General features: G+C 51.3%; 3 protein-coding genes across 5 annotated transcripts in view; 2 read left to right on the top strand and 1 right to left on the bottom strand.

Annotated features, from left to right (window-relative positions):
* Positions 1-7,453, top strand: part of Slc2a11 (solute carrier family 2 member 11) — an 18,794-nt gene extending 11,341 nt beyond the window's left edge. The window contains exons 4-12 of one of the 3 annotated variants that reach the window (XM_004636357.2): positions 953-1,077; positions 2,181-2,310; positions 2,820-2,968; positions 5,006-5,193; positions 5,298-5,408; positions 5,779-5,880; positions 5,953-6,028; positions 6,278-6,405; positions 6,609-7,453. In XM_004636357.2, coding sequence (XP_004636414.2) covers positions 953-1,077; positions 2,181-2,310; positions 2,820-2,968; positions 5,006-5,193; positions 5,298-5,408; positions 5,779-5,880; positions 5,953-6,028; positions 6,278-6,405; positions 6,609-6,806 — 1,207 coding nt within the window. In that variant the 3' untranslated portion in view covers positions 6,807-7,453. The remainder of the gene's footprint in view (positions 1-952; positions 1,078-2,180; positions 2,311-2,819; positions 2,969-5,005; positions 5,194-5,297; positions 5,409-5,778; positions 5,881-5,952; positions 6,029-6,277; positions 6,406-6,608) is intronic. The other 2 variants (XM_023720964.1, XM_023720963.1) reach the window with 2 other exon arrangements.
* Positions 7,454-11,971: 4,518 nt separating this feature from the next.
* On the top strand, positions 11,972-12,834 carry Mif (macrophage migration inhibitory factor). The gene is made up of 3 exons (XM_004636313.2): positions 11,972-12,188; positions 12,350-12,522; positions 12,650-12,834. The coding sequence occupies exons 1-3, from the start codon at positions 12,081-12,083 to the stop codon at positions 12,714-12,716; spliced, it is 348 nt and encodes a 115-aa protein (XP_004636370.1). The 5' UTR covers positions 11,972-12,080; the 3' UTR covers positions 12,717-12,834.
* Positions 12,835-16,939: 4,105 nt separating this feature from the next.
* On the bottom strand, positions 16,940-18,186 carry LOC111818097 (dapper homolog 3-like). Its single transcript, XM_023721017.1, has 2 exons — positions 17,941-18,186; positions 16,940-17,531 (listed from the first exon to the last, which is right to left on the bottom strand). Exons 1-2 carry the CDS (start codon positions 17,992-17,994, stop codon positions 17,082-17,084), a joined length of 504 nt encoding a protein of 167 aa, XP_023576785.1. The 5' UTR covers positions 17,995-18,186; the 3' UTR covers positions 16,940-17,081.
* Between the last annotated feature and the right edge of the window lie 267 nt (positions 18,187-18,453).

An 18,453-nucleotide genomic window follows, 5' to 3' on the forward strand; every position in this document is an offset into this window, starting at 1 on the left:
AAAAAAAAACAAAAAACAAACCTGTGGACAAGGGAAAGCCCAGGCCCTGATGGATTCACTGCTGAAATCTACAAGAAATGTAGAGAAGTCCTAGGACTGCTGCTTCTCAGACTTTTAATGAAATTGAAAAGGAAGCAATACTGCCAGTTTTTATCCTGGAAGCAAGCATCACCTTGATAGCAAAACCAGAGAAAAACAGCCAAGAAAGACAACTACAGGCCAGGCTCACTAATGAACATAGACACAAAAATCCTCAATCAGACACGAGTATACACGGACTAAGTACCTGTTTACACAAGCGCAGGGACCAGGGTTAAAGTCCCGGTACCACATGCAGCGCCAGCCCCACCCCCTAGCCCCCCAGGCGTGCTGAGCAGGCCACCGAGACCAGGAGTGGTGGTGTACGCCTGTAATCCCAGAGCTGGGGAGGCTGAAAACAGGAGGATCACTATGAGTCCAAGCTTTGTAGTGAGACTCTGTAGTGTCTCACTATCTATAGATAGATATATATCTATATCTATCTCACTAGCAAACAATGTAGCAAATCATCAAGAAGATTATATATAATGACCAAGTAGTATCTATCGCAGGGATGCAAGAATTTGCATAGCAAGAGTCTGTTTAGGGGCCGGGGAGATGGCTCAGTGGAATAAGCACTTCCCTGGCAAGCACAAGAGCCTGAGTTCAATCCCTGGTTCTGAAAAAAAAAAAAAAAAAAAAAAAAAAGAGTCTGTTTAAAAGAAAAAAAAGTAATACGCCACATTAACAGAGCCAATGACAAAAACCATATGACTCTCTCTCTCTCTCTCTCTCTCTCTCTCTCTCTCTCTCGCATACACACACACACACACACACACACACACACACACACACACAGAGTCTGTGTGTCCCTGGGGGTGGTCCCTCTGACCCACATCACAGCCGCTCCTGCCTGTTTTCCACTTTCTCCAAGGAAGAAGTCTCTCCTGGTGAATAACGCCTTTGTAGTGGCAGCAGCGGTCCTGTTTGGATTTAGCCGCAGAGCAGGCTCCTTTGAGATGATCATGCTGGGGAGACTGCTTGTGGGAGTCAGTGCAGGTATGGATGAGGGGAACTCATCACACCTCCTTATCTCTACTCATTCATTAATGCCCTTCCCTCCCTCCCTCTCTCCCTCCCTTCCTTCTGTCTTTCCTTCTCTTTATTCATTGATCTCTCTCTCATTCACATCTGCTTTTTTTCCAAAATGGTTAAGTATGGTTTACCTTAAAGATGCACATAATTGCTGGGCATGGTGGCACATGTCTGTAATCCCAGCATTTTGGGAGCCTGAAGCAGGAGAATCATTGGATCAAGCCCAGCCTGGGCAACTTAGTGAATTTGCAAGATCCTGTCTCAAATTGCTGGGTATATAGCACCTTGGCACGGTGCTTGTTTGGCAAGTGCAAGGTCCTGAGTTCAATTCCCGGTAAAAAAAAAAAAAAAAAAAAAAAAAGGCACCAAGAACCAAAAGCCTATCTCAAAGTAAAAAGTAAAAAATGACCTAGGAATGTGAATCTGTGAGAAAGCTCCAGGTTCAGTTCTTAGAAACGCACATGGTTCTCTTTGGTCCCATGCCCCATGACCCAAGGCCCTGCCATAAGGCCCTGGGCACCAGGCTTTCACACATGGACTTTGGGGGCTTTCAGCATTGAAACCACTGCGTGGTGGTTGAAGACTGTCACACCTAGAAAGGTTCCATGAACACGTGGGGCTGAGGGAAGGGCCCAGGTTGAGAGCTGATCTAGGAGACAGCTTCTCCCAGAAGTCTTGAGGAGTGGAGTTGTAGGTCCTGTTGGCCCTACAACAGGTGAGGTGGAGCCCTCTAGAGAGTATAGGAGGATCCAGGCGTGGTGGTGCTTGCCTGTAATCCCAGCACTTAGGAAGCTGAGGAAGAAGGATCGCTGTGAGTTCAAGACCAGCCTAGGCTACAAAGTGAGCTCAAGACCAGACTGAACTGCATAGGGAGACCCTGTCTCAAAAAGACAAAAATGAATGAATGAGTATATAGGGGTAGTGTGTAGGTCTGTAGTGACCCTTGGTGCCAGGATCTAGTGGACAAGGGACTGCATGGTACCTCATGAGGGCGGGAGACATCCTGGTGTCACAGGTGTGTGGGGGCCTTCTGGTAGCTGATGGGCTCCTACCGTGCATGCTTTTAGGCGTGAGCATGAACATCCAGCCCATGTACCTGGGGGAGAGCGCCCCCAAGGAGCTGCGAGGAGCTGTGGCCATGACCTCAGCCATCTTCACAGCCCTGGGGATCATGCTGGGACAGGTGGTTGGACTCAGGTAAGGTTCCTCTTCCCTGTGCACTGACTGGCTTCAGGGATGCTAGTAAAAACTTTTCTTTGCTCAAATTTTCCCCCTCCCTGTTGCATAAATTAAGGCATTGCTTCTTTTCATGAAGCATCAAAATTGGGCCCTCATCCTTTAGGCAGATACACACAAAAAAACCCAGGAACACTTCGGTGTGGATCACCCTTTTTCCCATCTTCCCCAGGCAGATTTGGGCTCCTCCGGGGAATCATACCCTGGGCATCCCAGAAAGTAAAGAGGAACAAACTAATAAATGGAGTCTAGACTCCTGGGGATGGATGAGGTGGGCAGGGATTGGCTCTACCCTCTCTTGGTTCCTACTGGGGGGAAAGGATCCTGATGTCCAGATGGAGAGCTGGATGGGAAGAGGCACAGGGCAATGTGACTGAACAGGCAGATTAGCAGGTAGGCAGGGAGTTGAGGAGGGGAGACAGGACTGTGCCAAGGAGGCGCCTAGCCTGGACTGTCCTCTGCCTCCCCAGGGAGCTGCTGGGTGGTCCACAGGCCTGGCCTCTGCTGCTGGCCAGCTGTCTGGTGCCCGGAGTGCTCCAGCTCGCCTCCCTGCCCCTGCTCCCTGAGAGCCCGCGCTACCTCCTCATTGACCGTGGAGACTCAGAAGCTTGTGTGGCAGGTGAGTCCCTGCCCTGGGGCCCCCAGAGGTGCAGCTCACTAGAGCATGTGAGTCCTCTTTCCTTTGGCTTTATTTATCAGGGAAAAGCTGTCCTTTCTGTGCCTCAACTTCACTGACTATGTATACGTCCCTTCAAAACTCTATCTAGCAGCTGTCCTAAATTAGAGGACAGTGGGATGGATCAGACGCAGCTCCTTCCTCCCAGGAAAGCTGAGGTGGTACATTACATAGTGTACACACACACACACACACACACACACACACACACACCCCTGTGCAAGCACTACCTGCTCAATTGGATAACGATGTTTTATTAATTAACTGTGGCTATAATAAGAACACTCAGGGAACAATCATACACAAAAATCTCTGACAAAACAATAATCATTTACCACACCTTTTACTCATTTACTGAGCTGGTTGTGCTGCTCTGCTGATCTCAGCTGGCCGGCCTAGGGCACTGGGTGTCAGGCCGGTCGAGGCCGGTCTGGGTGGGGGCATTGCAGCTCTGCGCACATCTTCTACTCTTGGTACCAATCGGTGGTTAGCCTAAGAGTGTCCTTAGTGTGGGGGTGGCTGAGACACATGAACGCAAACTCCATTGCAATTCACTTTGCGAACCTTTCCACCCCCGCCCATTAACATTCCATTGGCCAAAGGGAGTCATGCACCGAACCAAGGCCAAGGCTGGGCAGATTGTTGGCATATCCTGTCCTATGGCAAGGGGAGTGGATTTAGGGAGGAGTGAAGACCAGGCCCGTGGTTGTACTCCTTCCAGTTTCCCATCACAGCTGCAATTTTTCCCTTTGACTCAGGGGTCTTAATGTATGTGGAGGACCACCTGGGTGACTTTCCTTCAGAGAAGAGCAACTGTCTCCATTCTGGATGAGCCTGACACTATTTCCATGTTTTGTTTTGTTTTGTTTTGTTTTTCATTTTATGTATTTGGTAGAGGGTCTCTCTCCGAAGCTTGGACTCATAGTGATCCTCCTGTTTTCAGTCTCCCAGTGCTGGGATTACAGGTGTACACCACCACAGCTACTTGCCTAAGCAGGCACTTAGTCCACTAAGCTATTTCATGGGCCCAGCGTCTTTATTCTTGACATGAATTGCACTGAAAGTGGTAGATTAAAATTAACTCGCTAAAATTCCAGTAACTTTTCATGGGATTACAAATATAAACTTTCTGGGATGAGAAGAGGATTGAGAAGGGCTCTCTGCTCAGGCTGGTCCCAAACTTCTGAGCTCAGCTGATCCTCCCATCTCAGCCTCCTCCCAGCTCCTCCCTCCCATCCTCAGCCTCCTAAGTAGCTGGGATGATAGGCACATGCCACTAGGCCTGGATATGGCCACAGTTACTGTGTATTCTCTGCCTTGTGCAAAATAGGTTCAACTCCACCCCGGGGTTTTTCAAAGTCTCATCCAGTCATGGTATCAGGCTTGAAGCCCTGTGATCTTAAGATTACACTACATCTTGAGGTGCTTTTTTCTGTGACCCAGAGACCTAAGATCTAAAAAGACAAGTTTTCATCTCCTACCATACTCAGCATTCAAGAAAGTGGTACACACTGGTAGCCAGATTACTATCTGACTTACTAAGCAAGGCATCTTCAGAAGGCACAGAGCAGCAGTTCTTGCAGTGGCTCTAGGATCACATGGTCAGGTTTTCCCTGCTTGGGGATAGGAATGTTTCCTTATTCAATCCAGGCTGTGGCTCCTGGGAGAGGCTTCCAGGCTATGGTCCTGCTGCAGTCCTCTGAGACAGTTTCTGTTACCCCCTTGCCCCTCCCTCCTTCCTTCCCTCTCTCCCTCCGTGTGTATGTGTGTGTGTTGTGCTGGAAAGTGAACCCATGACCTCATAAAACCTAGGCAAGTGCTGTACCATTAAAGCATGCCCTCAGGCTGGTTTCTCCTTATTTAATAGGAGCCCAGAGGGAGGAGGGGGAGAAAAGGATTTGGGGTTGGAGGGGAAGGGCTCACCCTCCGCCCAAAGAGGGGGTGAAGGAGCAGGAGCTCAGTACCCCTCCTCCACCTCAGCCCTGATGCAGCTACGAGGCAACAGTGATGTGGCCTGGGAGTTTGAGGAGATCGGGGAAGAGCAAGCTGCCTGCCAGGGCCGCCGTGCTCTGCGTCTGTGGGAGCTGCTGCAGGATCCTGCCCTGCGGAGGCAGGTGGCCAGCCTGGTGGTGCTGGGCAGTGCCATGGAGCTCTGCGGGAATGATTCGGTGAGGCCTTGCCCTGCCCTAGGCCTTGGACCCATGGTCACGCAGTAGGGAGGTGGGAGCCATGGGAGCCAAGGTCCCAGAGCTGTGTCACTCACCCCTGCCAGGTGTACGCCTACGCCTCCTCCATATTCCTGGAGGCTGGAGTGCCGCAGGAGAAGGTCCAGTACGCCATCATTGGGACTGGGAGCTGCGAGCTGCTGGCGGTTTTTGTGAGCGTGAGTCTGGGCCCAGCCACCACCAGCCCTGCAGAGGGAGGTCGGGTGGTGCTCCAGGTCCCGTGCTTCTAGGACTGCAGCCCCCTGCGTGAATCTGTTTTCCATTTCTGCTCACTGTACAACTGCAGTGAGTCAATGAGTCTTTATTGAGCACCTATGTTTGTTGGACATTCACACCTGTTTTGAGATGAAAACACTAATGAAATTGATTAAGTGACTGCAAGGGTCCTCAGGGAAGTAAATAAAGTCATAATCTGAACCAGTACATCCCTCCCTCCTGCCAGCTTCCGAATTACTTCCCTCCTTGTTGCCTGCTCCCCAACTGAAGCCAAGTGTGCCCGTCATTCTGAGTGGCTCCTTTCTCTTACAGTGTATGGTGATTGAGAGGGTAGGAAGGCGGGTGCTGCTGATAGGGGGGTACAGCATGATGACCTGCTGGGGGAGCATCTTCACAGTGGCCCTGTGCCTGCAGGTAGTGAGGGGAATGGGGCAGGGGCTGGGCCAACTCTGTTTTCCACCTCACCCTCCACCCTGTCTATGGCAGAACTCCTTCCACTGGATGCCCTACCTGGCTGTGTCCTGCACCTTTGCCTTCATCCTCAGTTTTGGTATTGGTCCTGGTGAGTGAGCCCAAAGCCTTCTGGGTTTTAGGACTTGCTGAATGAATAAGGGGCATCTGGGGGGAGTGATGGGTAGGTATAGACAAAATGTCACCTGCAGCCCCTCGGGCCCACCTGTGCTGAAGCTTCTGGGAGGGAATGGTTGGAGGAAAGTACCCTGGGATACCCATGCAGACTATGTGCAGGTGAAGGAGGGACCGGCAGAGCAGAGAAGCCAGGCTAGCCGCTTCCTGTCCTCTCTTTTTGCAGCCGGAGTGACAGGGATCCTGGCTACAGAACTGTTTGACCAGACGGCCCGGCCTGCTGCCTATGTGGTCTGCGGGGTGCTCATGTGGACCATGCTCTTCCTGGTTGGACTGGGGTTCCCCTTCATGCTGGTAGGTCTCTGGGGGCCCTGCCTCAGGGTTTGTCCCTGTCACTAGGACCACCCTAGCAGGAGGCTTCTGTCCAGGGAGACTGACCCTGAAGGGAGGGGGCCCTGTGAGCCAAGGGGTGAAGGCTCCCCTCAGAAGTTGTCATGGGTCTTCTGTTGAGGCCTGAGGGAGGCCACACCAGTCCTGGGGTCTCTTTCAACCCACAGGAGAGTTTGTCTCAGTTCCTGTACGTTCCTTTCATTGGCGTCTGCATCTGTGGGGCCATCTACAGTGGCTTATTCCTCCCTGAGACCAAAGGCAAGACCTTTCTGGAGATCTCCAAGGAGCTGCAGCGACTCGGCTCACCCAAGCAGCCCCCGCATGGGTGCAACGGCCCTGAGGTCATCACGTCCACCGAGCTCTAGCTGCAGCAGTCGGGGAGGGCAGCTGGGGCCCTTTCCTTTGCTGCTTCCATTCACTGGCTCCAGCTTATTTTTATTTTTATTTTATTTTATTTTTGAGACAGAGTCTAAGCTATGCAGTTCAGGCTGGCCTTGAACTCCGGGTTATCTTTTTGCGCCAGCCTCACAAAGGCCAAGATTAGAGGCATGTGCCACCATGTTTCAGCTAGAACATCTTGTCTGAATAGTTGTAGTCTTAAAGAATGTGAAAGATAAACTTTGTTATAGAAATCTGTGCATACGTGCTAGGGATGCAAAGCATGGGGTATGAATACAATGAAATCTTTTGTCAGTGTTGTATTAAACTGGTTTTCTATGACTATGAAAAAATACTGAGCTATATGAGCTTAAAAAGAGGAATGGTTTGTTTTGGCTGAAGACTTCAGGAGTTTCAGTCCATCATTATTTAACTCCATTGCCTTTGGGCCTGTAGTGGTGTGGTACATAATGGAGAGAGGGAACACATGGCGCACAATCTGTCACCTCAGGGGAGCTGGGAAAAGAAAGAGCACTCCAGGAGCCATGAATGGCCCTCCAAGGCTCTCCTGCAGTGGTTTAACCTATTCCTACAAGGCCCCACCTTTTAAAGGTTCTACTACCTCCAATATTACCATGAGTTGAGGAACAATCTTTAACACAGGGGTCTTGGGAGGACATTTATTTAAACCATAACAAGCCTTTATGTTTATTATTTATTTATTGCAGGACTGTAGTTGAACCCAGGACCTTCCCACTGAACTATATCCTCAACCCCCCCCCCTTTTTTTTTTTTGGTGGAACTGGGGATTGAACTTAGGCCCTTGCTCTTGCCAGGCAAGTGCTTATTCTATTGAGCGATCTCCCCGGCCCCCCTCAACCCTTTTTTAAAAGACATTTTTTTCAAACTGTCTTTCTAGGTTGTTAGGCCAGGCTAGACCTTGTAATCTTCCTGCTTCAGTCTCCTATACCGCTGGGATTACAGGTGTGTTCCACCATGGCCAGGTTATAGCAGGCCTTGAGAAAGCTCTTGTGTCAGATAGGCAGGAACACTCCCCTTACTACGTTCCAGAGTCTAACTTTGTCTGGATTTAACAAGAATGATTTTATCTTGGTGTCATCAAGACATACCCCATGTTTTAATCCTCATTTCACATGAGGATTAAATTTCAAAGTATGATGGGGGGAGCATAAACATTCAACCTATAGACTTTTTTTTTTTTTTTTGTGGAACCGAGGATTGAACTCAGGCCCTTGCACTTGCCAGGGAAGCGCTTATTCTACTGAGCCATCTCCCTGCCCCCCTATAGCCTTTTTTTGTGACTTGTTTGGCTTAACAATAAATTATGTTTGACTGCATAAGGAAACTGTTTGGGCCAGGAATATAGCACAGCAGCACAGTGCCTGCCTGGCAAGCACAAGGCTTTGAGTTCGACTCTCAGTACCAAGAAAAAGAAAACTTGCAGAAACTTTTATTTATTTATTTATTTATGTGGCGGGACCGGGGGTTGAACTCAGGTCCTTGTGCTTGTCAGGAAAGCACTTATTCTACTAAGCCATCTCCCTGGCAGAAAAAGAAAACTGTTTTCCAACATATTACATTTTCACCAACTTTGTTTGATACCCCAACTTGTTATCAACACTTGGTATTGTCAGTCTTTTTCACTTAGCCTAATGTGTGTAGTAGTTTATTTTTTTACTGTGGTCTTCCACCATGACTAATAATGTTGAACATTTCTTCATGTGCTCACATCCATTCATATGCGCACTTCTGTGAAGAATCTGTTCACATCTTTTATCCAGTATTTTTATTCAGTTGTTTTTTTTTGTTGTTGTTGTTGTTTGTTTTTGTTTTTGCGGAACCAGGGATTGAACTCAGGCCCTTGCACTTACCAGGGAAGCACTTATTCCACTGAACCATCTCCCCAGCCCCTGTTGTTTTGTTTTCGAGACGTGGTCTCATGATATAGTTGAGACTGACCCTGAACTCATGGATAGCCCAGGCTGGCCTCAAACTCCTGGCGATCCTCCCACGGCAGCCTCCTGAGTGCTGGGATTACAGCCATGCTCCACCACATCAGCTGACAGTCTTTCCTTTAACCCCAAACATAGGAGGGATGGTGCTGGCTCTCTCCTGTGGGGGGAGTAGCAGGGGTGCGGCCCGACAACTGGTTTGTATCTACCATGGGTCAGAGACAGGTATAAGCTTGTGAGTGCATGTGCAAACATCACTGTTCAGCCAGCATCAGGCCCAGCGACCTCTCCCGACTTCCTGGAGCGTTTCATCAAGCCCTGCTTCAGTCTCCTATACTGCTGGATTCAGTCTTGGCCTGAACTCCCTCTCCTGCTTGCTAATGACTAAGTACACGTGAGTCTCACTTTCAAAAGGCCAGCGTCTGGGGCCCAGTCTCTCTCTCTGTGGAGTGGCAGGCTCATGTGGTTGTCTGGCTGCCAGGTTCAAGAGGGTGCTCCTGAAGGGCTGGAATTGTTGTCCGCTGTCCTGTCTCTGCTCATTCTCTCCTCTCAGGTCCACTGGTTCTCCTTGTTGGGGTACAGGTCACTTTTTCCCACCCCTCAGAGCACTTACTCATTTATGCCTTCACGTTTGCACATTTCCACTCAGAGCCTACTACATCCTGAGGCCTCCCTCATCCCTGTTCTCAGTCTGTACCCAGGGTTTCCAGGATGGCCGTGACCCTCACTTGAAAAAAAAAAAAAAAAACAACCATCTCACAACCACAGCATGTTTGGAACTAACTTCTGCAGTTTTCTATGTATCAGGGCTGTGTTTTACACCAGTCAAGTCCTTTAATCCTAGCAGAGATCCCACAAAATTAGTATTTCTATCATCTTCTTGTACATATAAAGAAATTGAGGTATGTAAAGGCCAGTGGCTTTTCCAACATCACACAGGAAGTAGAAGGGCTAGCATTAGATCTTGGATAAGCTTGACCTTGGATCTTGCACCTTGGTCACTCTGCACACTTCAGAGACTGAAAGGTGGCTGATTTTGATATTGTAATGATGCTGAGATTCAGAATACTGATAATAATCACTGTGGCCTGCACTCTGTTGTGCTTCTTTGTCCCTACTTTATTGCGATTGGGGAGACCAGGCCCAATCCACTATATGGATTAGAGGTGGAGTCTCAGGCCAGTGCTTTCTGAAATGGCATCAGGACTGCGTGGGCTGGTGTCCGTGCAGCTGGTGGATCTAAAGGCCAAGCACTAGGAGGCAGATGGTCAGACCAAGGGTTGTAGTCCCACTCTGGCTTTGTTCCACATGCAGAGTCTTAGTTACTCTTCTCTTGTTGCTGGGACAAATACCCAACATTCAAAATGAGGGAAGGAAAGGTTTATTTAGCTCAGTTACTAGAGGTTACAAGACACTGGAGGAGAGGCTGGGGTCCTGCTGTGTCCAGGGTGATCCTTTCCACACCCCTGACAAAGCCCAAGCTAGTCAGTTTAATGGTTTGTGCCTCTCTGGCCCCGCCCCTCAAGCCACTCATTGCTCCTCCAGCTGTGGGTCTGCCCCATAATTTACATGAGGCTTTGGAGGGACAACTAGACACAAACCATAACAGGCAGCAAGGAATTTTTGATGGTTTGAAAGAACCAGACACCTGGAGAAGTGTGCTGCTCATTGGTGAGGCTCCATCTTGTCACAAGCAAGTGCTGGTTCTTCAAGTCCTCTGCCTGGAGTTACTAGAACCACTGCTCACATTGCACTGGTTAGGAAATAAGAGACCAGATTCGGGTTCTTGGATGGACTCTCCTCACTCCCAAAGGAGCAGCCCACCATGGCTATCAGTGCAGGAGAAAACGAGAGCAGAGAGGCAATGCCAGCTAGTGTACTGGGGGTGGATGGGGAGAAATGACGATAAAGGAGGGAGGTAAAAGGAGTGGAAGAAAAGGCATGCATCGATCATACATTACATCATAGAGGTGAACAAGGAGCAGGAGATGCTGGCTTGTTTGCGCTTGGCTACTGGGGCTCAGAGAAACTCCCCTAGCTGAGACATTACATAGAGCATCCACAGTGTATTAGCAGTCATGGAGCCCTGGGTTCAAGGAGGACTACAGGTGTGCGATCTAGAAGGGAAGGGCCTTGCGCCCAGCTTGAGGAACAAACACAGGCTACTTTGCTAAATGGGCTGTGGGGTCCCCTGACTGGAGGCTGGAGGCACGAGTCTTTCTGGCACTTGTGTCCTTGCTGTGCCACATGGCCATCACCGAGGCCAGCGTGTACTGTGCCATCGTTAACTACATTGCACCTGTCAGAGATCAAGAACAGGACCATCTTGGAGAATAACAAGGACTTTGCCAAATGTAGGACAATCTTGCAGCACAGAGTTCCCTGCCTGGAGACCTCCCCAGGGCAAGAGTAGGGTTAGATGTGTGGTACAGATCCCTTTGCCCAGTGATGGGAGGGAGTGAAGGCTCATTATACCCTCCCTGCATGGCCAGGGCCCTAACCCACTTGCCACCCTGTCCTCTTCCTGCTGTGTCACAGCTATCTTCAGTCTCCTGGATATGAACGGCTGCTATACTATCCTTGAGGGCACCATTAGTAGAAGACACAAAATTCACCAAAGGTTCCAAGAGAGGGCATCCCTGCCGGATCGACCAGACCGGGGCTTCCGGGAGGCGAACTAGCATAGGCGAGGGTCTGGCCAGATTGGGCTTGCCCACTGAGGCTTGGAGGTGCACCTTTGAACAGCGGAGTTCTGGTCTCACTTCCCGCTCCCTGTCCCTCCCTGCAGGGCCTCCCTGCATTCTTATATGCCTCAGAGAGCACACACACGAGCTCACGTGCACGCAGGACGGGAACATGGGGCTCGGGAGGCGCAGGACACGAGGAATCTGCGTACAGCTGAATGAACTAAGCTTTGTCTCCTCGGCCGACCCCGGAGGGCAAGGAGCCATCCGGCGGGTGAACGGCCGCCTCACTCCTGGCTCAGAGCCTCTGAGGAACCATTAGTAAGAGAAAGGGCTAACAAAGAAAGTACGGGAGGAAATAACAGGTAGACCCACGCCACAAAAGGAACGCTCTGACCGCAGACACAGGAATCGGAACCCCGGGGCGGAAGGGGCGTGCCGGGACCAGACCCCGCCCCTCGGCCGGCGGTGGCGTCACCGGAGGCGGAGCCGACTCCGCCCAGGGGCGGTGCCGCGCCGCGGTCACGTAGCTCAGGTTCCTCTGCCGCTGCCGTGCGTGTGTTGTCCGGTTCTCCTTCTCTCATCCCCTCGTCTCTCTGCCAACATGCCGATGTTCGTCCTGAACACCAACGTGCCCCGCACCTCCGTGCCAGACGGGTTCCTCTCCGAGCTCACCCAGCAGCTAGCGCAGGCCACTGGCAAGCCGGCCCAGGTTTGCGGGGAGGAGGTGGGAGGAGCGGGATGGTGGCCGCCATACGAGGTGGACGGACCCGAACTGGGGACGGGGAGGGGGGCGATGGGGGCTCGAGCCCGTAGTGTGCGCCTGGGGTCTGGCGGGTGACTCCGGCGGGCTGAGCGCGCCCCTCCCCCCAGTACATCGCAGTGCACGTGGTTCCGGACCAGCTCATGACCTTCGCGGGCTCATCCGAGCCCTGCGCGCTCTGCAGCCTGCACAGCATCGGCAAGATAGGCGGCTCGCAGAATCGCTCCTACAGCAAGCTGCTGTGTGGCCTGCTGGCCGAACGCCTGCGCATCAGTCCGGACAGGTACGTGGGGGGTCCGAGGGGCGGGGAACCCGGACCTCAGAGGACTGTGGTGGCCCAGGGCCCGCACGCGGGGACGCAGCGGACCTGAGCTCCGCCTACAACCCCCACCCCTCCTTGCGCCTCACAGGATCTACATCAACTATTATGACATGAACGCGGCCAATGTGGGCTGGAACGGCTCTACCTTCGCTTGAGAAACCCTTCTGCCTGAGTTCAACTGCACCACCCCGTCCAGGGTCCCACAGTATTTTGTACCCTCTTTCCCCAAGGGACTCCCTCCAATCAGGACAAATAAATGGTTTAGAGACCACGGCTCTCTTGGTTTTCTAGACCGGTGGGAGAATTGGTGCAGGGTGGACTTATTGACTGGGAGCCCAGGCTGGGTTGGATGGGGTGGCAGTCGTGGGGTCAAGGCCAGGTTGCCCCTCCCCCCCCAACTTGCTGTTCTGGACTACTGTATTTCCAGCAGAAACCCCACCCTTGGTGGTGTATCATGGCTGAGATAGATTGGCATTTTGCCAGGCCACAGACCTAGAAATCAAACCAAAAGCAAATCTGAGCCTCCAAGTCAAACAGTTATGCCTTTGCACAATGAACAGATTCACGACTTGTGGGGGCAGGAATCCTAAGTTTATGCGAATTTTTCTTTCTTTCTTTTTTTTTTTGCGGTACTGGGGATTGAAGGGTGTTGATATTTCTTAGAGATGTACTCCATGGTGTGCTGTGGGGCAGTGCTGGAATGCAAGTGGAGAAAAGAAAAGGGTTTGAGATCAAATTCTGCTTGTCCTCAGGTGGAGGGTTCCTGGGCCTGCAGCTTTCTCAGTCCCATTTTTCTCTGCCTTCCAGATGAGTAAGGATAGCCTGAGAGAAACCGAACCAAGTCACTCCACTGGGTGTCAAGACTGGTGCCCCATTCTTGATCTGAAAAATCACTCTAATGAACAATTTTCAGGTGTTTGGGGGGGGTAGGGGTAACACAGCATGCAGAGTCGTTATACCTTCCTGCCTCCACCCCAATTTTATGCCTGAGGACAACTCCCCTCAGGAACCCAAGCCTCCCTTACAACAGTGCCCTGAAAAGACATCAGGCTGGAGCATGGACACAGGCTCTTTTCCTTGTTTGCTTCTCCTGCCAAGCCCTTCAGGGATGGTGTGCCGCCTCCCTTCACCTTGTGCCCACAGCAGTGGAACCAATCATGGATTAATACTGCACCAAGGGGCTGGTGAGATGGCTCAGTGGTCTAAAGCACCTACTTAGAACAAGCTTAGCAAAGCACAGGGACCACGGTTCAATCCCCCAGCACCACATGCCAGCCAGCCCGCCCCCTGGTGGGCTGAGCTGGCCACACAAAAAAATAAATATAAATAAATAAATAAATAGAAAAAAAAATTAAAAAAAAAACTGCACCAAGATAAACCTTTCCTCCTTTAAAAACAAAATGACAGAAACACAAGTGGGTGGGGTGGGGTTGGTGGTGCTGAAGTAGAATAGAAATAAAAAGGTAAAAAGAGAAGGAAAATTACAATTTTTAGTTTTTTAGATCATCTTTATTCAGCTCATTCATTCTCGGGTTCTTCCCAAATCTAAAGCCTCAGCCTCAAAGGAAAATCCCTGGTGACACCAGGGGCCAGAAGTGAGTCATGCCAGCTGTCCCCAGCACACACAAACCTTGCCCATGCTGTAAATGTCACTGGCTGGAAAAGTGGGATGCAAACACTTGGAGCAGCTGTACTGGAACCAGAAATCATGACCACTAAGTGAAATGAAATGGGCTGTCAGGCAGCTGAATCCTGTGCAGCCTCCCTAAAACCAGTGGTCTCCCAGAGAGCAGTAGAAACACCTGTTTTAGAAGGCTGCTGTGCTACCGCTGGGAGCTGCCTGTAGGTAGAGCTAGTTCCTTGTTGCACTGTGCACAAGATTTCACGTGGCCAGTGCTGTCCATTGGGAACATTGTCCACGCAAAATTAAAGCACAGGGATGTGTATCAAAGGGAGTAAATGTTATAAGAAAAGTCCGTCAGGCTTTTGAAAGGACACAAAGGGGAAGATGGTGATCCTGGCCACTGTAAGCAAATCTCACCAAAGCAGAAAAGTGGAAGGGTTTTTTTTTTTTTTTTTGGTATGTTTTAGGGAAGGGTCTACAGGGTGTTCAGGGTCTCACTACTAGATCGGACTCATAGTGATCCACCTGTTTACAGCTTCCCAAGAGCTGGGATTATAGGCACGCCATCATGCTCAGTCTCAATTGCCGTCTCAGCGTGCCCTAGTTGTGAGGTCAGCACAGCAGGCCCAGGGATCGAACTCCTGGCCACTGCATCTGCCTAAGCAGGTGCTTTAGTCTGCTGAACTCTGAAAAGTGGAGGTTGATGGTGAGCATTCAGCCTATCTCCAGCCACAGGCCCCAGTGCACACCATGCCTCACATGCTCAGTGCTCAACAAGCACTGGGAGCTGTACAGACACCACCAGGTAGAACACCACATTACAGTAGCAAACTGACATTCTGTTTGTACAAGAGAGCTGTGTTCACAAACACCATATGCAGCGTAGGCACATTTACAGCATATCACCTAAGAGATTTTAAAATCAACTTGGTAAACAAAACAAAACACTACCAGCAACAACAACCAAAAGAAAATGCTTACACATTGCAAACACTGGGAGATTCATGTTAAGGAAACAGGTTTCCTTTTCTGCCTTCTCTCCATCCTATCTTGGAATTTATAATATATATTTCACTCCCTCTTAAAGGTTTGCATGGTGTCTTCTGAAGAAATCTAGGGCAGCCCATGAGTCCCACTAAGGATTTATACATGCATATGAGTTATGTTACAAGGAGGCAGATTCAGAAGGGGGAGGCCAAAGTGAGGCATAAGAACACAAGGGAAAGGAGGTCCTGTGTTCTAGAGGTACTGTGCTTCCAGGAGTTTGACCTGAGCTGGTAGGGAATCTAGAAGTGAGGTCTGGTAGCTGAGTGCCTGGTGCGTGGCCAGGTGAGGCAAAGCAAAGCAGTGGACACCTGCATCCCTAGCACCAGCAGCCTCATCTTGGATGCCACTGCCGAAATCCAGGGCTGTCATAGGTTCCCAGGGTCTTGTGAACACGGGCCAGTGTTCACTTCCATGGCCACACCAACTTTCTGTGCATGCCTCTCATAAGACTGGAGTGGTCCAAGGCCTATCACAAGGACTGTCTGAACTTCCTCAAGCCATACACTCAAAACAAAAATTCTTTCTGTACACTGATGCCAAGAGAAAAGTAAAGAATGTTCTTCAGAGAACACAGTCGCTAAATATCTCTGGGAGAGAAATGGCCTCACCTCCTTTCAATGCTCCAGGTGCCATGCTTTCTCCACAAAACAAAAATATGCAAGTGGCTCTCCAGAAATATAACTTCTCAAGAAGCTGAAAAGAAGGGCCAGGATATAGCTCAGGGCATAAATGCCTCCCTGGCAAGCACAAGGTCTGGAGTTTGAAAAAGAAGCTGGAAAATGATAGTTTGAAACATTAGCCACCTTCCTCCAATTCCCCATGCTGAAACACTGTTTACCTCTCATGGGAGGTTTCCACTGTATTGCTGCTTCTGTACCTCTCTATACTGGACATTAATCTGGTCATCCCGTCATCCTCATGTCGCTCCATGAAGTTCTTCAAGCCCATTAATGTGCAGCCAAGGCCCCCTTCATGCTCTCAGATGTTAAGTTGGCTGACAAGGAACGTCCTAGTGCATTAGTCATTTTGCCTGTGGCCACCAGCCTTTCAGTGAGATGTGGTTTCCTCTCACCTGGTCAGTGTCTCTTGCCTCCCTGCCCACCCCCCCCTTGCTTCTCCAGAGGCCCAGTTAGGAAGCAGACTGACACTGTTCCATCAGAAGCAAACCCCAGCTCAGATCCTTGTGTCTGAAGCTTGCTGGTGAGAGGAAGATGAGGGAACTGAGTAGAAGACGGACTTTGTGTCACTATGATTTGTGTCCCCTAGTGGTGATGAAACTGTTATCCTGGGTTAGATAGGTTCCTAGTTTAGACTGACCTGCCCAGAGGGAAGCATTATCTTGGAGGCCACGGGGGCAGCAAGAGGAAGAGGAGGGATACCTGGATGTCGATGACCGCTGAACCTCTCTCTAGCAAAGGTCCAGGTTTCTCCAAGCAGGGCACTCTGTGGGGGTTGCCATGGGCTGAGCAGGATGGAGGTGACCACCCACCGTTCTCCCCCCTGTGGCAATCATGCTAGACACACTGGCTTTGCGCGCTGGCCTTTCCAACCACAGCAAGGGCTTGGCCTGGGGCTTTTGTGGGTCTCCGCCCCCAGCCTTTCCGGCGACAAACAGCTACTCAGTCAGCCCTACTCCAGACGAGAGGGACACAAAATTCACCAAAGGCTCCAAGAGAGGGCATCTCCGCTGGATCGACCAGACCGGGGTAACGGTTCCCCGGTAAGTTCGTGCCTCCTTCCGCACCCTCAGCTGTCCCCTATGATCCTTGCTGTCCAAGTCACTCGGCGCACTGTCCCATACGCCAAAAAGGGACCATCCTATCCCAGACGCTGGCGCAGAGAAGCAGGCTTAAGCGGACACGGCTGGGCGACGGTGCCTTAGTGTGACCGAGCCCAGCAACGCCTCCGCCCGGGGCTCCTGACCGTTAGCGCAAGCTTTCTCCGGGACGAGCTGCTCCGATCCCCCTGGGCCGGGTAGACCTTGGTCCGCGCTCGGAGCCACGCCCGGGATCCGCGCCACCTTTCCCGCGGCAGGGCTGGGCGGACGGGAGCAGGCGGAGGGCGGGCGGGCGCGGCCCCAACGGCTGGGCTGCCGCACCGGCCGAGCGCCGGAGCCTCCGGGGCCGCGGGGAAGGGGAGGCGCGGCCGCCCGGGAGCCCTCGCGGCCGGCAGGTGGAGGCACAACTTTCTTAAAGGGACCGGTGGCTGGATCCGCGGCTCCCTGGGGCCTGGACTCTGCCTCCGGCCGGACCTCCTTTAGGGAGAAGTGAGGTCCCAATGGAGCTCTCAGCCCGTTCACCTGCAAGGACAGAGTGCGAGTGTTAATGCACCCAGCGTCCTTTTGCAACTTAATTCTTCTGCCCCAACTTATCCTCCCACTGCTCCTGAACGCATGCTCACGGGCACGCCGTAGCTGCCACCGTTGGCAAAGTTTGAAAAGCCGTGTCCCGGAGCGCGCAAGGCTCGCTGCTGCTGGGAAACGCCCGCCGCTATCCCCTTGACCCTGCCCTGTAACTGACCCTTGGGGAAAAGCCCCCCTCGCGACTACTGCGCATGCTCTGAGCTGGCAGCTCCAGAGAGGGAAATTTAAAAACGGTTGGATGTCAGACAGAGGTCAGATTGCAGACTGACAGGCGAGCCCCCTGGGGAACCCCCGTCCACCCTCGGAGTGTCGGCCAAGGCGGCCCCGCGAGATCGTCTCGCGGTACCTTCTTGCAAGCTCGGCTTTGCACTCTCCTCTCTTGCAGCGCTCTGGATTGCATTTCCAGGTTAGTGACTCCGGGGCAGGGCTGAGAGGGTCTCCCTCTGGTGTCCTTCTCTCTTTCCTGGGGTTCCCCTAATGACTTTGGGGGTGGAACTGGTCAGAGTTTTTGCCAAGTTACTGCGTTCATTTCAGGTTTGAAGTTTTGTTCTTTTATTTTTTTACTTAGGTCTTGGTATGCAGTTCAGACTGCCCTTGAATTCACTATGTAGTCCAGGCTGGCCTCAAACTCACATCAATCTTCCTCCCCACCTCCAAGTGATTACAGGCGTGCACCACCATGTTCAGATCCGGTTTGAAGGCTGAAAAACAGGAGGTTCAAGGTGTTTTTGTTCTTTTTGTTTTTAATTTTCACAGTGTTTAATTGAGGGGCTGGGGAGATGGCTCAGTGGAATAAACAATTCCCTGGCAAGCAAAAGGGCCTGAGTTCAATCCCTGGTTCCGCCAAAAAAAAAAAAAA

This window comes from Octodon degus, unplaced genomic scaffold, assembly GCF_000260255.1.
Source record: "Octodon degus isolate 3935 unplaced genomic scaffold, OctDeg1.0 scaffold00079, whole genome shotgun sequence".
NCBI classification, from domain to species: domain Eukaryota; kingdom Metazoa; phylum Chordata; class Mammalia; order Rodentia; family Octodontidae; genus Octodon; species Octodon degus.

What these genes read in the sequence shown, in the direction of transcription:
- LOC111818097 (XM_023721017.1), bottom strand. Translation starts at nt 17,994, where the DNA reads ATGCAATCCAGAGCGCTGCAAGAGAGGAGAGTGCAAAGCCGAGCTTGC. An exon ending in AAAGCCGAGCTTGCAAGAAG is followed by an intron (nt 17,532 to 17,940) that starts GTACCGCGAGAC and finishes CTGTCCTTGCAG; the next exon opens with GTGAACGGGCTGAGAGCTCC.
- Mif (XM_004636313.2), top strand. Translation starts at nt 12,081, where the DNA reads ATGCCGATGTTCGTCCTGAACACCAACGTGCCCCGCACCTCCGTGCCA. An exon ending in CCACTGGCAAGCCGGCCCAG is followed by an intron (nt 12,189 to 12,349) that starts GTTTGCGGGGAG and finishes CCCTCCCCCCAG; the next exon opens with TACATCGCAGTGCACGTGGT. An exon ending in CTGCGCATCAGTCCGGACAG is followed by an intron (nt 12,523 to 12,649) that starts GTACGTGGGGGG and finishes TGCGCCTCACAG; the next exon opens with GATCTACATCAACTATTATG.